This window comes from Microtus ochrogaster, chromosome 24, assembly GCF_000317375.1.
Source record: "Microtus ochrogaster isolate Prairie Vole_2 chromosome 24, MicOch1.0, whole genome shotgun sequence".
NCBI classification, from domain to species: Eukaryota; Metazoa; Chordata; class Mammalia; order Rodentia; family Cricetidae; genus Microtus; species Microtus ochrogaster.
The window spans coordinates 10,028,152-10,042,436 of record NC_022024.1 but is presented as its reverse complement, the minus strand read 5'-3'; the positions used below and the strand labels follow the sequence as shown (position 1 = coordinate 10,042,436).

The window sequence follows — 14,285 nt, the reverse complement described above, 5'->3', positions numbered from 1 at the left end:
CATCATCACCACCATCATCATCACCACCATCATCACCATCATCATCCTCACTACCACCATCACCATCATCATCATCATCACCATCATCATCATCCCCACCATCACCACCAACATCATTACCATCACCACCAACATCATTACCATCATCATCACCACCATCACCACCAACATCATTACCATCATCATCCTCATTACCATCATCATCACCATCATCATCAAACCACCATCATCACCATTGTCACCATCATTGTTATTACTATTACATGTTGGAAAAATATACATTCAGATATGAGGTATAAAGTGGCGTTCTGATTTTTTTTTTTAAATATGATGTCTAATGACTAAATGAAGTCCATCACCTGAGCCATCAACCACCTCAGCCATTTGACACCTCACAGGATGCAAACCTCCTTGGGACTTTGTGGTCCCAAGTGTGACCAGTATGTGATAATTGGCACCCACTCTCTCTACAGCTCACTGAATGATTCTTTCCAAGCCCATGTCCAGGTGAATTGTGTCTGCCCACTGTGCTGCCCACCGGAGCGGTTCCATGGTAAGTGACAGCCACAGCTAGCTGCCGATACCTGTTGAACAATTGATTACCTTATCCACCATGAGGAAGTTCTCCAGCATCTCCCCACTTCCACAGGTGACACCCCCAACTTCTCTTACGGCTCTGGGAAGGATCTCTTGTACCTCTTGGGCAATCATTCCTATACAGAGAACATTCCGACAGGGTTAATGGGGGTGAGGGGATGATCACAGGATTTCCTACATCAGAATGGACGACTGGCAACCGTGGGGACTCTTTGGAAATAGAGTTTGCCTCAGCTTTTACTTTCATCTACAACTGAAGAGAGAACCACTATAGAATTAATTAAAAGTAAGTGTCCCCTCATTCCTTCCCTTCCTCCCTCTCCTTCTCCCCCTTCCTTTAGACTTCATCTAATGCTGGGAAGGATGAATAAACACTTTTAAATCCCTATACATTGAAGGAAGCAAGTCATGAATTTGGTTCTTTAATGTTCCTATAGGAGACCTTGGTCCCTCAGTGTTCCTGCTTATTTTTAGGGTGCCCATGACTCCCCTTTATACACTTGGTCTTCACCCCTGAACCCTCACCTCACAAGCAATATATTCAAAATGCTCTACCAGGACTTGGGGTGCAGCATGGAGGTGTTAAATAAAGGTGACCCACACATTCTCTGACTTTCCCTGTTCCAATGACTGTGCACCAAAGGACGTGTTGTCAGATGTCACAGCATGCAAGTTCATGATAAAGAGACAACGAGGAGCCTCATAACTGAGAACAGACAATTGAAGAGACTCGTATCTATACCTGTTTGGTGGGCAGTGTTTATCCCCATGGCAGATGCAAATTCGGGTTTGTAGTCGTATTCAACAATCCTCATCTGGGCTATTCTTCTCAGCTGCTCATTTGTGTCAACCTGATTTAATCAAAGAAGAGCAAATTTCACCTGCTTAGATATTTGTTATTCAAATCGACGTCCCGTGTGATCCCACGAGCCTAGGGAGATGGACAATGTGAATGTCCTTTTCTGCTGACCTCCCTAGATTACGAGAGACTTCTTACCTTCTCCTCAGAGAAGCCAAAGCTCTGAGATCCACAGATCCCCTAAAATATGTACCCAGAGGTTTGAGTCTAAATTATGAGACCAAAGTGCCTCCTACTCCCCTTTCATCTTCCTTTCTTAGGAACGTTCAAGAATTCTCACTTTGGAGAACCTGCTTATGATACCAAGGTGTCCTGTTCAGTTGGGTCCAAAGGCTTGCTGCCCAGCTTCTACGTACAAACTAAAAATGCAATGCTAGTTCAAGGACAACCTTGAGGTAAGGAGGGATACCATACTCTCGGATTGCTTTGACCATTTTGCTGGAGGAAGTTTCTTTGAGTGGGTTGCCCTCTTGTCCCTCCCCAAGCCTCTCAGGGTTTAGTTCAGCATCCTTCTTCCGGACTATGTCTAGTGATGTCCCCAATTGTCATTGCAAGTCCTCAACAAAAATTTTATTGGTCTCCAGAAAATTGATAGCAAGATAATGAATTTCATCTTCTCTAAAAACTAAATGTTTGATCCAAAGGATTCCCCTTTAATTTGAAGGATTTTTTAAAATAAATTCACAAAACAGCTATATTTAACTTTAATAGCATTCATCTGATTAAAAAAAAATCAGTGACTTTTCTGTCTGTTCCCTGATTTTTCTTTTAGAATATTGCTGGACTGTGAAATCAATGCTATTTTGGCAGTTAGGAATATATCACCTAGGGACATTTGGCTAAGATGGCTGACTAGAAGCCATCGCTAAGTGAACAGATGATCGGAATTAGGGAAGTAGAAGGGTCAGCCCTGCTGTGCTGTCCAGGCAAGCTTCTCACTTCAGGGCCCGCTGCTTGACAACATATGCCCCATTCTCTAGTGAACTTCCTCCAAGGTGTGACTTGACACCCGCCCCTGCAACCACAGTTGCCTCCTGGAATAAGGCATGCTGGCCTGGGCCCTCTCCGAGTCAGCGTTAAATGCCTCTTCTAGCAAACACCCACAGAAGGTGTATCATCAGTGAGATTTGCAGTGGCCACCACACTGCCTGCCTCCCCGGCATCCACACCCCATGTGCTACCCCGCCCCACTGGCGCGTAACTCCAACAGCAGTGACTGCCACTGTCCCAACCTTAGTACCACCAGGATCCTCAGGCCCCTGCCTAGGAATCAGCATCTTCCATCTCCACAGCTCAGCTTCACAGGGGTGAGACTCCTGAGAACCTGACCAGGGCGAGCACAGGATACTAAGACAAACCATGAGAGGAGTCATCCAGAAAAGGCCACTTCCTCTCTCCTAGCCCTTCTGGGGAAACCAGCACTCTGCCAGCACAAACCAGGAGGAGAAAGTGGAGCACCAAATCCATTCCACAAAGCCTTCATTATCCGGATACCAAACTCAAATGAAGACTGAAAGATAACTCGAATACAAAAGACCAGATTCCCTGCTGAGAACAGATGCAAAATTTCTCGACTCGTAAACTGAATTCAAGAACATAGTAATATTATACATTTTATGACCAAATGGGTTCCTCCTTAGAGACGCAAGGCTGGTTCGACATAAGCAAATCAATAAATCTAACACACCAAGTTAATAGATATGAGGACAGAAATCACAAATTCTCTCAACAGAGACTGAAAAGACATTTGACACAATTCAATATGCCTGCGTGGGAAAAGTCTTAGACAAACTGGTAACAAATTGAATGTACCTCAAAATAATCGAGGTTACATACAACACCCACAGCCGGAATGTACCTCAAAATAATCGAGGTTACATACAACACCCACAGCCGACACGTACCTCAAAATAATCGAGGTTACATACAACACCCACAGCCAGCACGTACCTCAAAATAATAGAGGTTACATACAACAACCACAGCCAGTAGTATGTATTGAGACATTTCCTGTAAAATCTGGAGTGAGATAAAGATTCCCACTGGATTTCAGTTCAAAGTCACAGCAGTAAGAGAAGAGAACCCTGTACATGTGTTAAAAAAGGAAGGAAGAATTAAAATCATCCTTATTCACAGACCATGTGATTCTATACTAACAAGACCCTACAGACTCTTCCAGAAAACTCAGTTTTTGCAGAACACAAAAATCAACACAGAAAAACCAGTGCTCATCTATACAAATAGTGAACTTTCTGAGAAAGAAAGAAGAAAAAAATGATCTCGTTTCCAATCCCTAAAATAATAATAATAAGGGACTAGAAACAACTGTAACCAAGACAGTGAGGAACCTCTACAATAGAAGTGTTATACCTCTGAAGAAAGGGGTTGAAGAAGATAGCAGAAAATAAAAAGACCCTATGGCTCTAGGTTGATAGAATTAGTATTGTGAAAATTACCATTCTACCAAAAGCAATTTTCAGATTCAATACCAATAAAAATTTCTACAACATTCCTCACAGAAATAGAAAAAAAAATCCTAAAATTCACCTGGAGCCACAACAGACCCCAGACAGCCAAAGCAATCAGATCCCTAAACATTTTAACCCCACCACACCAGGGATTAAGTTATGAGGTCTCTACACTCACGAATGGATTGACAAGAGAGCAATTAGGAGTAGAATGTGGTTGTACAAACCCTACATTTCGAAGGCAGAGGCAGGTCCATCTCTGTGAGTTCAAGTCCAGCCTGGTCTACTTAGAAAGTTCCAGGCCAGCCAGAGCTACATAATGGAATTCTGTCTAAAACAAAACAACAGAAACATAAGAGACTAGCTCAGTGAGTCAGACCTCTTTCCTTAAGCCCCTCCATCTTTCTGCCATGTGAAAACGGCGGTCAACACACCTTCTTGGCCTTCAATTGCAGCCTTCGGCAGACATTAAATCTGGCAGTACCTTCATCCGGCAATGCCTTCGAATAGCTTCTTGAATTACTAGTAATAAATTTCTATTTTGTATAAATTGCCCAGTGGCATTTCACTATAGCAGCGCAAATGGTCTGTGAGCCTTCTAGAAACCCTGGAAGGATTAAAAGTTTGGGAAACTGACTCGGGGAGAGAAAAGAGGATGTCCACAGATCCCCACCACCGCTGATGACTTTATTGCCTTCCATCTCGTATCTGTGATGAGCAGCAAATGGGACAGCTTGAAGTTTTCGGAACATATCCATCTCACAAATACATAAAACACACATACTAATATGAGATGATTTTAATATATTTTATTAATATTATGCATTTTGTGTAAGCAAACCTATCATTTACTTAGGTTTTTACAGGTTAAAAAAAAAAATGCTCCACACAGAAAATCTTAGAAGAAACTCCTGATGTGGATAAGAGGCTCACACTCGGGCATTCTCGAGGCATGGATTGCAAACCAGAAGCCTGGGTTAAAATCCTGAGCTGAAGCTGTCAGGGTACAGCTCCGGGCTTCTAAGCATAGCCTACAATTCTCTTTATCCCCTGAGCTTGCTGGGAACAGCTGGAGTGTAGGGCGGGGCTACTTTTACCAAGAATGCTTAATAGAAGGATTTGAGAAGCTCCAAGGGATGTCTGTTATTCAAAACAATCTATTTTCTCTAATCCAGAGCAAAATTTGATGACTTTTGGCAAATGAAATTCTGTGGAGGCCTGGTAATTGCTACCAGGACTGTGGAAGACATTCTCAATTTGTGACGCTCCACCGAGACTTCCAATTGAGATGTCATAAGCCATTGGTGTGGCCAGACGCAAGGACATGTCCGAGTTAGCATGAGCTAAAATGCAGACGGTGTATGTCTCTCTAAAGCTGGAAATATAGAAGTATAAATTTGGAAATGTCTGTGAGACCCTTCTAGTCCTGAATTCCTATCCAAGGAGGAGATTACAGCAACCCTAATGTGAACCGGAGCTGGGAGAGCAACGCGAAAGGCAGCAATGACAGCCCTTCTTGGGAATCCTCTCCAAAGCTAGCCCAGAAAGCCCAGCGCACATTTGCACTGGGAAAAAAGACGCAGTCTGGCCCAAAGGGCAATGATCGATAGATTTGATCTGCTGTCGGTCGAAAGAAGAACAAATAAAGGAGGGAGAATGAGGTGCAGAGCAAATTACAGCAGTCTCGCGAGAAGAGACATGAGACGGTGGAGACTTGGCGGATGCCGTGAAGGGAACACTGGATGCCGGAGAAGCCGGAATCAGGAGTGGCCATCATCCTGATCACACTGCCCCACGGAACTCCTACAACTTTCCAGAATTTTGGACTCTTATTCCAACTAATCAGAAAATAACTCTTGAGGGTCAGGTAGGCCCACTTCCATGTCACAGTCGCAGGCCGTGACTTCAGCCAGCTGAAGCACCTTTATTTAACTGGATCTTCAGGCCAGATTTTAATAGCCGTTAGGCAACTGCCTGTACTAAATGGAGCAAGGTACCAGATGTCTAGCCCAAAGTTGATTGTCCCAGTAAGGCGCCCCCACTGGGGAGCTTTTCAAATGCTCCTCAAAGATCTTGCAGGGGAAGACAGTAGCTAGCAGAGTCAGTACAAGGAACCCTGGGAGGAAGGGGCTAGAGGAATCTACCATTCAGTAACCAGATGGAGGGGACCAATGGGAGACGGGAAATGCCAAACGTGGAAGGAAGCCACTGGCTGGCGGAAAACAACTGTAAGACATGCTGCCTCTGCCCACTGACTGTTTGGTAAACCCGTCCCCCAGGGATAGGGACAACTTCCCAACTGCAGTAGAGATGCCCCGCTATTCCATTCCAGCCATCATTATCTTCAAACAACTTGTTATTTCACACCAAGAGGTGACACACAAAGCTGCCCTGGCCCAGAGTGTCAGGCTGAAGTCCCAGGCTCCTGATTGAGGTGTCAGAGGAAGAGCCCTGTGCATACCCCAGGCTTACCTCCTTGATGTTCTCCTTCACCCGGCTGTCAGAGGGATGCATGATGGTCCCCATCACTTTCATGTTGCCACACACAACCAGGGCTTCATCGGGAGCGTCTGTGTTTATTCCTACTCGACCGTGACAGACGACAGAGTCTGGAACTTGTCCTCGCTGCCATAATGCATCACTGTCGTTCTCAAACTGCCCAGGGTTAGAGGCCTGGAGAAACACAGCGGTACACGGCAGTTCAGCTTACGGTGGCAGAGACGGTTGATCACAAGTCCTCGGGGCAAAGGAAAACAGACTGGTGTCCGAGTCCTTCCCCTGAGACTCCCATACCAGTAGAACACACTGATGTAGATAAATTAACACCAAGAATGAGCCCAGGAGAGCCACAGAGGACCCCGACAGGAGGAGCTCTGCAAGCCAAGGCTGAGAACAGACAATCTCTGTAACGTTTCTCAGAGACTGAACTGTGTGTTCACTTACAGCACATGGGCAACTGTAAAAGGCAGAGGTGGCAGCGGCGGTGGGGGGAGAGCAGGGATGAAAAGCTGGGACTCTCTTTTCAGACATAATAATAGTTTAAATTCAGATCAAAAAGTGTACACTATGTACTGCTCAAGAAAACAAAAATACCTCGTATTTAACTAGCCTTTTATAACTTCACAATACTCATATTGGTGATTTCACAGATGACAACAACATGAATATATAAGACAAACTCAACTATTCCCTACACACAGGGGTCCTGTGGCAGCTACACCTTTGTTGCTAATCTATATACAGCAATTGTATGACATAAACACCGTTATGGTCATCTAATTGGCACTCTGAAAGGACAATAAATTGCCCGAGAACACGTAGCTAATCCATGCTACATTTCCTCTGGTTACTAAGTAAGGACTCAAACTTTGCTGTTCTACAATGTGGCCTTGAAGTAGCCCTGGCAATCTTTAAAACAATCCAAGTGAAACTTTTGGACCAGCTGAAGTTCTGAAGACTTGCCTTCTAGTAAAACTTTAGCCAAAAAAAATTTCAATGGGGTTACCCTCTTCACTCCCGGCTTCTCTGTAGCTGCTGTTTCCAAATGCCTTACGCAGGGGTCTCCTAATCCCTCACATCCCTCAGGACAAAATCTACTTTCTTTTTCTAAATGACGATGTTTTCTTCTAAATGTGATTTTTGCATTTGTAACCAGGTGCAGAGAACCCAGATTAACTAGCAGCCTGACTCCTCAGTAGGTAGCATTAACACAGTGTATTCCACTTTTGCCCATCTGGTGGGTCTTGCATATCTGGGCACCGTTTATCCCCAAAGACAGCTCAAGGAGTCTCTATAGGAGAGACCCGGGAATTGGGGTGGGTGGCAGGGGCCGTGTTCACCAGACACTTTTTTGATCTTGTTCTGCCACCTACACATGTTACGCATTACAAAATAAATAAATAAAAGAAGCCACCAAGTTTAGTTAGCTTTTACTTTGATTTCGGTTGAAAGACTTTTGGGCAATTACACCCTTGTCTTTTGCTTCTACCAGCTTGAAACTTGGACTTCTCAGAAGACCCAGCTCTTTCCCAGGCAAGAGCAGTGGGAAAATTCACACCAACAGCTTGAAACACTATTTTGTAGAAGTTGACTTAAACAAAAAGTTTTCTGCAACATCCCTGGAGCCCCTTGGATGTGAACGGTGGTTGGTTTTGACTCAGGTTCCTGTGCGGTGAGCAATCAACACCAGAGCAGGGAGAGAGCCGATGGGCTCTGCTCTCTGTTGAACATCATGAGCCACTTGGAGCAACCGGCCAGGACAGTGATGGTTTCTTGTTGTTGGCTGACGTTAATGAGCTTTGGGATAATGCTTACCGAGTTGGTAACTGGACACTAGAGGAGACGTCAGTCGTTTTGGTTTGTTTGCTTTTTCCACAAGTGCATCATTTACATTTGTGTCATCAGCTAAAACTAAGCTCCTAAAATATGTTCAGATGTTCTCAAGAAGGAGCGCAGATAGATCGACAGTGGATACTAAGAAGGGGTCAGCGTCTCAAGAGAGAAATAACGTAAGATGTAAGAATCCCCCCCTCCCCCTGAGGGTTTCTTGGACTTCCCACAGGGCAGGGAACCCTGATTGCTCTTTGGGCTGAGGAGGAAGGGGGACTTGATTGGGGGAGGGGGAGGGAAATGGGAGGCGGTGGCAGGGAAGAGACAGAAATCATAAATAAATAAATAAGAATCCCCCCCTACCCCGCCCCGGGCCCGGAGGCCGGTGTCTTCTAGTGTCAGAACAGTCTGTACTGTACCCCACCGTGGTTGCTGGACACCAAACGCCAAAATGTTCCCTTTACTTTTCAAAATTACTTTTTTTGTCTCATGATTTCATATGTTTAGGGAGGATTTGAATTCCAGTCTAGGTTATGAAACCAGCTAATTGTAGGACTCCCTGGGGGTCATTTATCTCTTGATAATGTACCAGTGTTATCTTTTGAATAGCGATAAACCTATTTACTGTCTTTAGCCGTCTCCAAAGGCTATTGTGGGATTAAGTAACAGTCTTAATGTGAACTGTCTGCAAAATTGAGGGCAAACTGACACAAATTCATCCTCCACATCTGACTGGATACAGAGCTCACTGGAATCCCAGAGTAACAGCAGCAGAGCCACAGTTTCCAGGGGCTCCCTTCTGCGAGAACACAATGTAAAGGGCGCCCCCTGCAGGTACTTGGAATAGAAACAGCATTAGAAGTGATTTGATAGGAATGAAAACGGCTGGAATTTCTGTTTTAACTTTGTGACTCTAAACACAGTCAATGTGCCAATAGAAGAACTTGGCCTTTATCAAGAAGTTCTTAGGAAATAAATGTGTGCATCTTTTGAAAGAGTTATTAAAACTGGGTCCAAACATATTCTTCAGCAGGGCCATTCTGTGTGACATCCACTATTAGGAACTTATTGAAAATGCATATTCCTGGACATCTCAGGCTACTAAAATAGAAACTCTGGGTGTGGGTATGGCTATCTACGTCTGCACAAGCTCCCTGGGTAGATTGGGATGCCCTCCCTCTCACCAGCCGTACAGATGCTGCTGTCTTTGGTGTTGATTTTTTACCGCAGTGTGGTTTGTAGGGGGGAAGCAGGAGCCCTTGAGGATGGGGTCGTTTCTAGTCTCCCCAGAACAGAGACAGAAATAACATGCTTCTTTTTAAACGGAGAAAATCCTGAAGTGTCTTTGAAAGGCGGGCAAAGGTAATTGCTCCAAGTGTTTGCCATCCAGCACCCCCAAACCACCTCTAATTATGTATTTCAGAAAGGAAGGAGAGGTGAAGAAACCCTAGTTGTTAACCCAGGGGACCTCGAAGGAACTCCACTCGGGAGTGCTCCCAAAAGCAATGTCCTGGCAAATACATCTGTTCACTGGAGAAAAACTTAACCGACCCTAAATTAGTCCATTTACACCACAGGGGTTTAATATATTTCTAAAGCTGTTATGGTTGACAAACCAGGTGGACAATGCCTGAACTCTGACCACTGTTCTCCCTTCCAAGGAGAATTTTGACAAATACGGTGTCCTGGACACCTCCCGGAGGCCAGGGTCTCAGGGACAGTCCTCACGCTGTCTTTCTATCAAACAGTGAAACACTGATCTCCATTTGAGAAACGGCTCTTAGTCCACAAAACGGATTCTGGTTTTCAAAGAGTGGCTCCCCCTCCCTACGCATAGTCAAGCACGCAGCACCCTTAATTATTAAACTTTCCCTCCTGTCGTTTATTCTGGAGCTCAAGCTGACAGAACCAGGCCATGGCCTCAGAGGCCACACTTGACTCTTGGGTACGGTGCAGTACCAACCCATATGGATGTACCACACACACAGAGATGGTCCTTTCTAGAATGTTGGGTACAGCAAACACTGGTGAGCATCTCTAAAACTACCTGAATGAAATAATAATGCCATCTCTTACATTTCTTCTCTCTCTGTCTCTGTGTCTCTCTGTCTCTGTCTCTTTCTCACTTCCCCCTCCCCCCATGGTGTTAATTTGAGTGGGCCGAGAAGTCTGCTTCCACTGTTACACCTGAAGGCAAGAAGAAGCACCGCCTTCCTGAAGCAGGCAGCTGTGTCCCCAGGGCCTTGGGTTGGTGGCTGTGATCATGGGCCTGCCCACAGAGAATGAAGCTCCCTACTGGAGTTTCACATCCTCCCTAAATCACTCTTAAAATACCCGGGACCGCACGGCCTCAGTGGCAGCCAGTCTGGATTCACACCCGCAGCTGCAGCCGCTAGTAGCTTAATGTCGCTATCACGGCCAAGATACCCATCCACACCTGTAACCATCAGGCAACTGTCACTCAGCAAACGTGTTGAGCTTTCCTGTGTGCCAGGCAGCAGCCCCAACGCCCTGGGGTCAGCCGTCACATGGGAGCACAGGAAACTTCCATGGTGCGTCCCTCACTCACTAGGCCAGGGTCAGAGAGAGCTGGGATGCTGCACCAACCCCACTGTTTATGAGCTGAGCGATCTAGAATGATTTTTGCATCTCAGGCCTCAGTTCTCTGACAGCAGGGAATGGTCACAGAGTGAAGGCATCATGGGTATAAAGTGGAATCGTGTAGATTTAACCAGCGCCTCCCACAGAGAGTCGGTGTCAGGGTTTCTAACCTCACTACCACGGCATGTGGGGAAGGGATGCTCCCAGTGGCCATATTGTCCCATGCATTGTAAAGCACTGTGTGGCATCTCTGGTCGCTACACGTTAGATGCCAGGTGTGTGGATAAAACTGCCCTTGGTTGAGAACCATGCTATAAAAAAATGTAGTTTCTGCTATTATCAAAATCGACAACCACGGTTGGGAAAAAACACACCTCAAGCATGTCACTGCCAGCTCAACTTCTCCCTGCAAGGCAGAAAAGCATACGTGGTCCAGAGAAGCAGAGAACTCTGCTTACCCGTACGATGATCCTTTCAGAGATGTGGGCAGCCAACAAGTAGAACTGGTCTTGGTTAGCAGCATACAGCCCGACCACCAACATGAAGTATCTAATTTAGAAACAGCAGGCTGATGGGGGTGCATCAAAGAATAGAGACCCAACATTTCATTCATAGTGAGCTCAGTTAGACGGGTTCACTTACTTGCAGACTGCCTTCCCCTCCCATGTCAGCAGCGCCCCAGGGAAATGGAAGAGCGAATGGCTGGCTTGCTCCTATCCCGGTGTGTCTGGGAGCAGCCTCCCTGGGGACAGCCGCTAGGACTGGGTTCAGCCCACCTATGTGGACTTGCCTATGCCCCACCCCGGTGCATCTCTGAAGCGCTGTTTACAAACACAGGACAGAAACCACCAAGGTCCCCGTGTCCTCAACCATGTAAGTCCGACATCCTGGGTCTTAATGTAGGACTTGCCCATCACACTGGTCCCTTCCTGCCTTGACCTGCCCCAGTCATCCTCCACCTTCAATGTCCTCAGGCCTTGGGCTGAAGACTTTAACGTCCCTGCAATCGCTTAGGGAGTACTTAAGCACCGTCCTCAGATGACCCATCAGTGAGATCATCCTAGGATCTAACGATGTCTTAAAGGTCAGAACAAAAGCTCTCTGTGAAGTCTATCTTCCCAGAGCTGGGGAGAGGGCTCATTGGTTAAGAACACTTGTTATTCTTACAGAGGACCAAGATTCAGTTCCAGCATATACGTTTGGTAAGCACAGTCAGCCCTCAACCCAAGAGCAATGACCGAAATGTCTGGTCGCCCATCTAGAGGACCATGGCGGGAATTAGACTGAACAGGAGCGAGCATTGCTGGGAGCAGGGAGGGGAGAACAAGGGTGTCTGGGTAAAATGAGATGGGTTAATATGCCAAGTCAGAGAAGGGAGGAGATCCGTGAAGCAGGCTGGGGGAGCTGGCTGGGTGGCTCGGCAGATCAGAGGGGTCCTTCCTAGCTAGGTGATGTGTCTGGACATCCTTGCTCACAGTGGTCCAGGTACCTCTGGTCAGGATTCGGCTTCCCCTTTTTTCTCATGTTGTTGGCTGTGGTTTCACTGAAGTGTAACCGTCCCAGCGTTACTTTGGTAACCTGGTCAGTCAGGAGGTCGATTCTAAAGCAAACAACAGAAATGTCAAGAGAATGCAATAGAGCGCAGCGCTTGGGCACATCTGGTCTCCTGGAACCCTCAGAGGGTTTTGTTCCCTGTTCTCATCACCCCGCAGAAGCCGCATACCCTGGAGTTTCTTACTTAGGCAGAAATCCACAGCATGGGTGCACCAAGGAAGGTCACAGAACGACTCCTTGCTAACAGAAGCTATGTAGGCTTCAGGTTTCTGACCCAAGGACCAACTGGTTTCTGTTGCCTCCACAGCGGGAGGAAAGACACACTCATGTGTGCTCACAGTCACTACAGCACTCCGCTCCTCACGAGCAACCCCTTTAGGTTCTTCCAGACCTCTGGCTTCTCCTTCAAGCAGGCGACCTCCCACAGCCCAGCCAACAGGAGACAGCACGCTTCAAAGAAAAGCTATGCAGCCTGCCCAAGGAAGGGAGACCCCATCATATGCCAGCCAAGTCACGTGTTTGCTTGCGTGCCTGGGCTCTGCAGACATTTGTATGAGTGGCTCTGTCCAGGCTGTAGAAGTATCCCTCCCCAAATGGGCTTGACTGCGGTCAGCTTAAGCTACTGCAACTGCATCCTGGCCTAATAAGCCAGGGAACGGATGCTGCCTCATGCCCTTGGAGAGAGAGGACTCTAACTTGTTACGTCATTCCTGCTGTGGATGCTACCCTGGGTGCAAACTTTCACACCAGCATCTGTCAAGGTAACTGTAAAACACATGGGGAAATGAACTGTATGCATGCATATAGGGAATATTTAAAAATTTTTGCAATGATCTCAAAGCTTTATTTTTATGGATAAACACGTGTTCATAATACTAACATACTATTACTAACTTAGATCTATTATGGGTTTTGTTGTAAATAGGGAAAGTAAATAATACTAGTCATCTTCCCCAAACCTTCACCAAGATGTCCTCAGAAAAGAAATTCTTACTTAACAGGATCGAAAGTCTTTTTGCTTCTATCTGCTTGGGACTGTTCGATAGCAATCACTTGATTGGTGGCTTCTACCTGTATAGGAAGACAAAAAGTAAATCAATTCATAGATTAATCAACTTATCAAAAATAATGTTTACTAATAGAAAGAGTCCATATACTTAGAACCTTTGCCAGGGGACAGGCTGGGCTCTGGAAGGGAAGTCTGAATTCTGAAAAAGACACACTAGACTAGCAATGGGAACCATCTATCAGTAGTGTGCCATTGTATAAAAGAGCGATGCCTACAGAATTAAATGATGAAATACAGAGTGAGTTATTAAAAGACCAAAATATCAGAAGCAAAAATGAATAAAAATAAACTAACAAGAGCAAAACAGCTCAAAGGATATATCCATTCATTCATTCATCAATACATTCATTCATTCATCCACACATCCTTCCATTCATCCATCCTTCCATTCATCCATCCATCTGTCTATCCATCCATCCATCTATCCATCCGTCCATCTATCCATCCGTCCATCTATCCATCCATTCCTCTATCTATCCATCCATCCATCTATCCATCCATCCATCCATCCATTCCTCTATCTATCTATCCATCCATCTATCCATCCATCCATCTATCCATCCATCTATCCATCCATCCATTTCTCCATCTATCCATCCCTCCATCTATCCATCCATCCATCTATCTATCCATCCATCCATCCATCTATCCATCCATCCATCCATCTATCCATCCATCTATCCATCCATCTATCCATCCATCCCTCCCTCCATCTATCCATCCATCCATCCACCCATCCATCCATCCATCCATCTATCCATCCATCCATCCATCTATCTATCCATCCATCCATCCATCTATCCATCCA

General features: G+C 45.8%; 1 protein-coding gene across 1 annotated transcript in view; it reads right to left on the bottom strand.

The window, feature by feature from the left end:
• The window catches only part of Myrfl (myelin regulatory factor like), a 108,798-nt gene that overhangs the window by 44,479 nt on the left and 50,034 nt on the right, over positions 1 to 14,285 (bottom strand). The window contains exons 8-13 of the mRNA XM_005358035.3: positions 13,403 to 13,479; positions 12,344 to 12,454; positions 11,313 to 11,403; positions 6,397 to 6,597; positions 1,340 to 1,448; positions 604 to 713 (exon numbers count right to left, since the gene is read on the bottom strand). Of these exons, the coding sequence (XP_005358092.2) occupies positions 604 to 713; positions 1,340 to 1,448; positions 6,397 to 6,597; positions 11,313 to 11,403; positions 12,344 to 12,454; positions 13,403 to 13,479 (699 nt within the window). The remainder of the gene's footprint in view (positions 1 to 603; positions 714 to 1,339; positions 1,449 to 6,396; positions 6,598 to 11,312; positions 11,404 to 12,343; positions 12,455 to 13,402; positions 13,480 to 14,285) is intronic.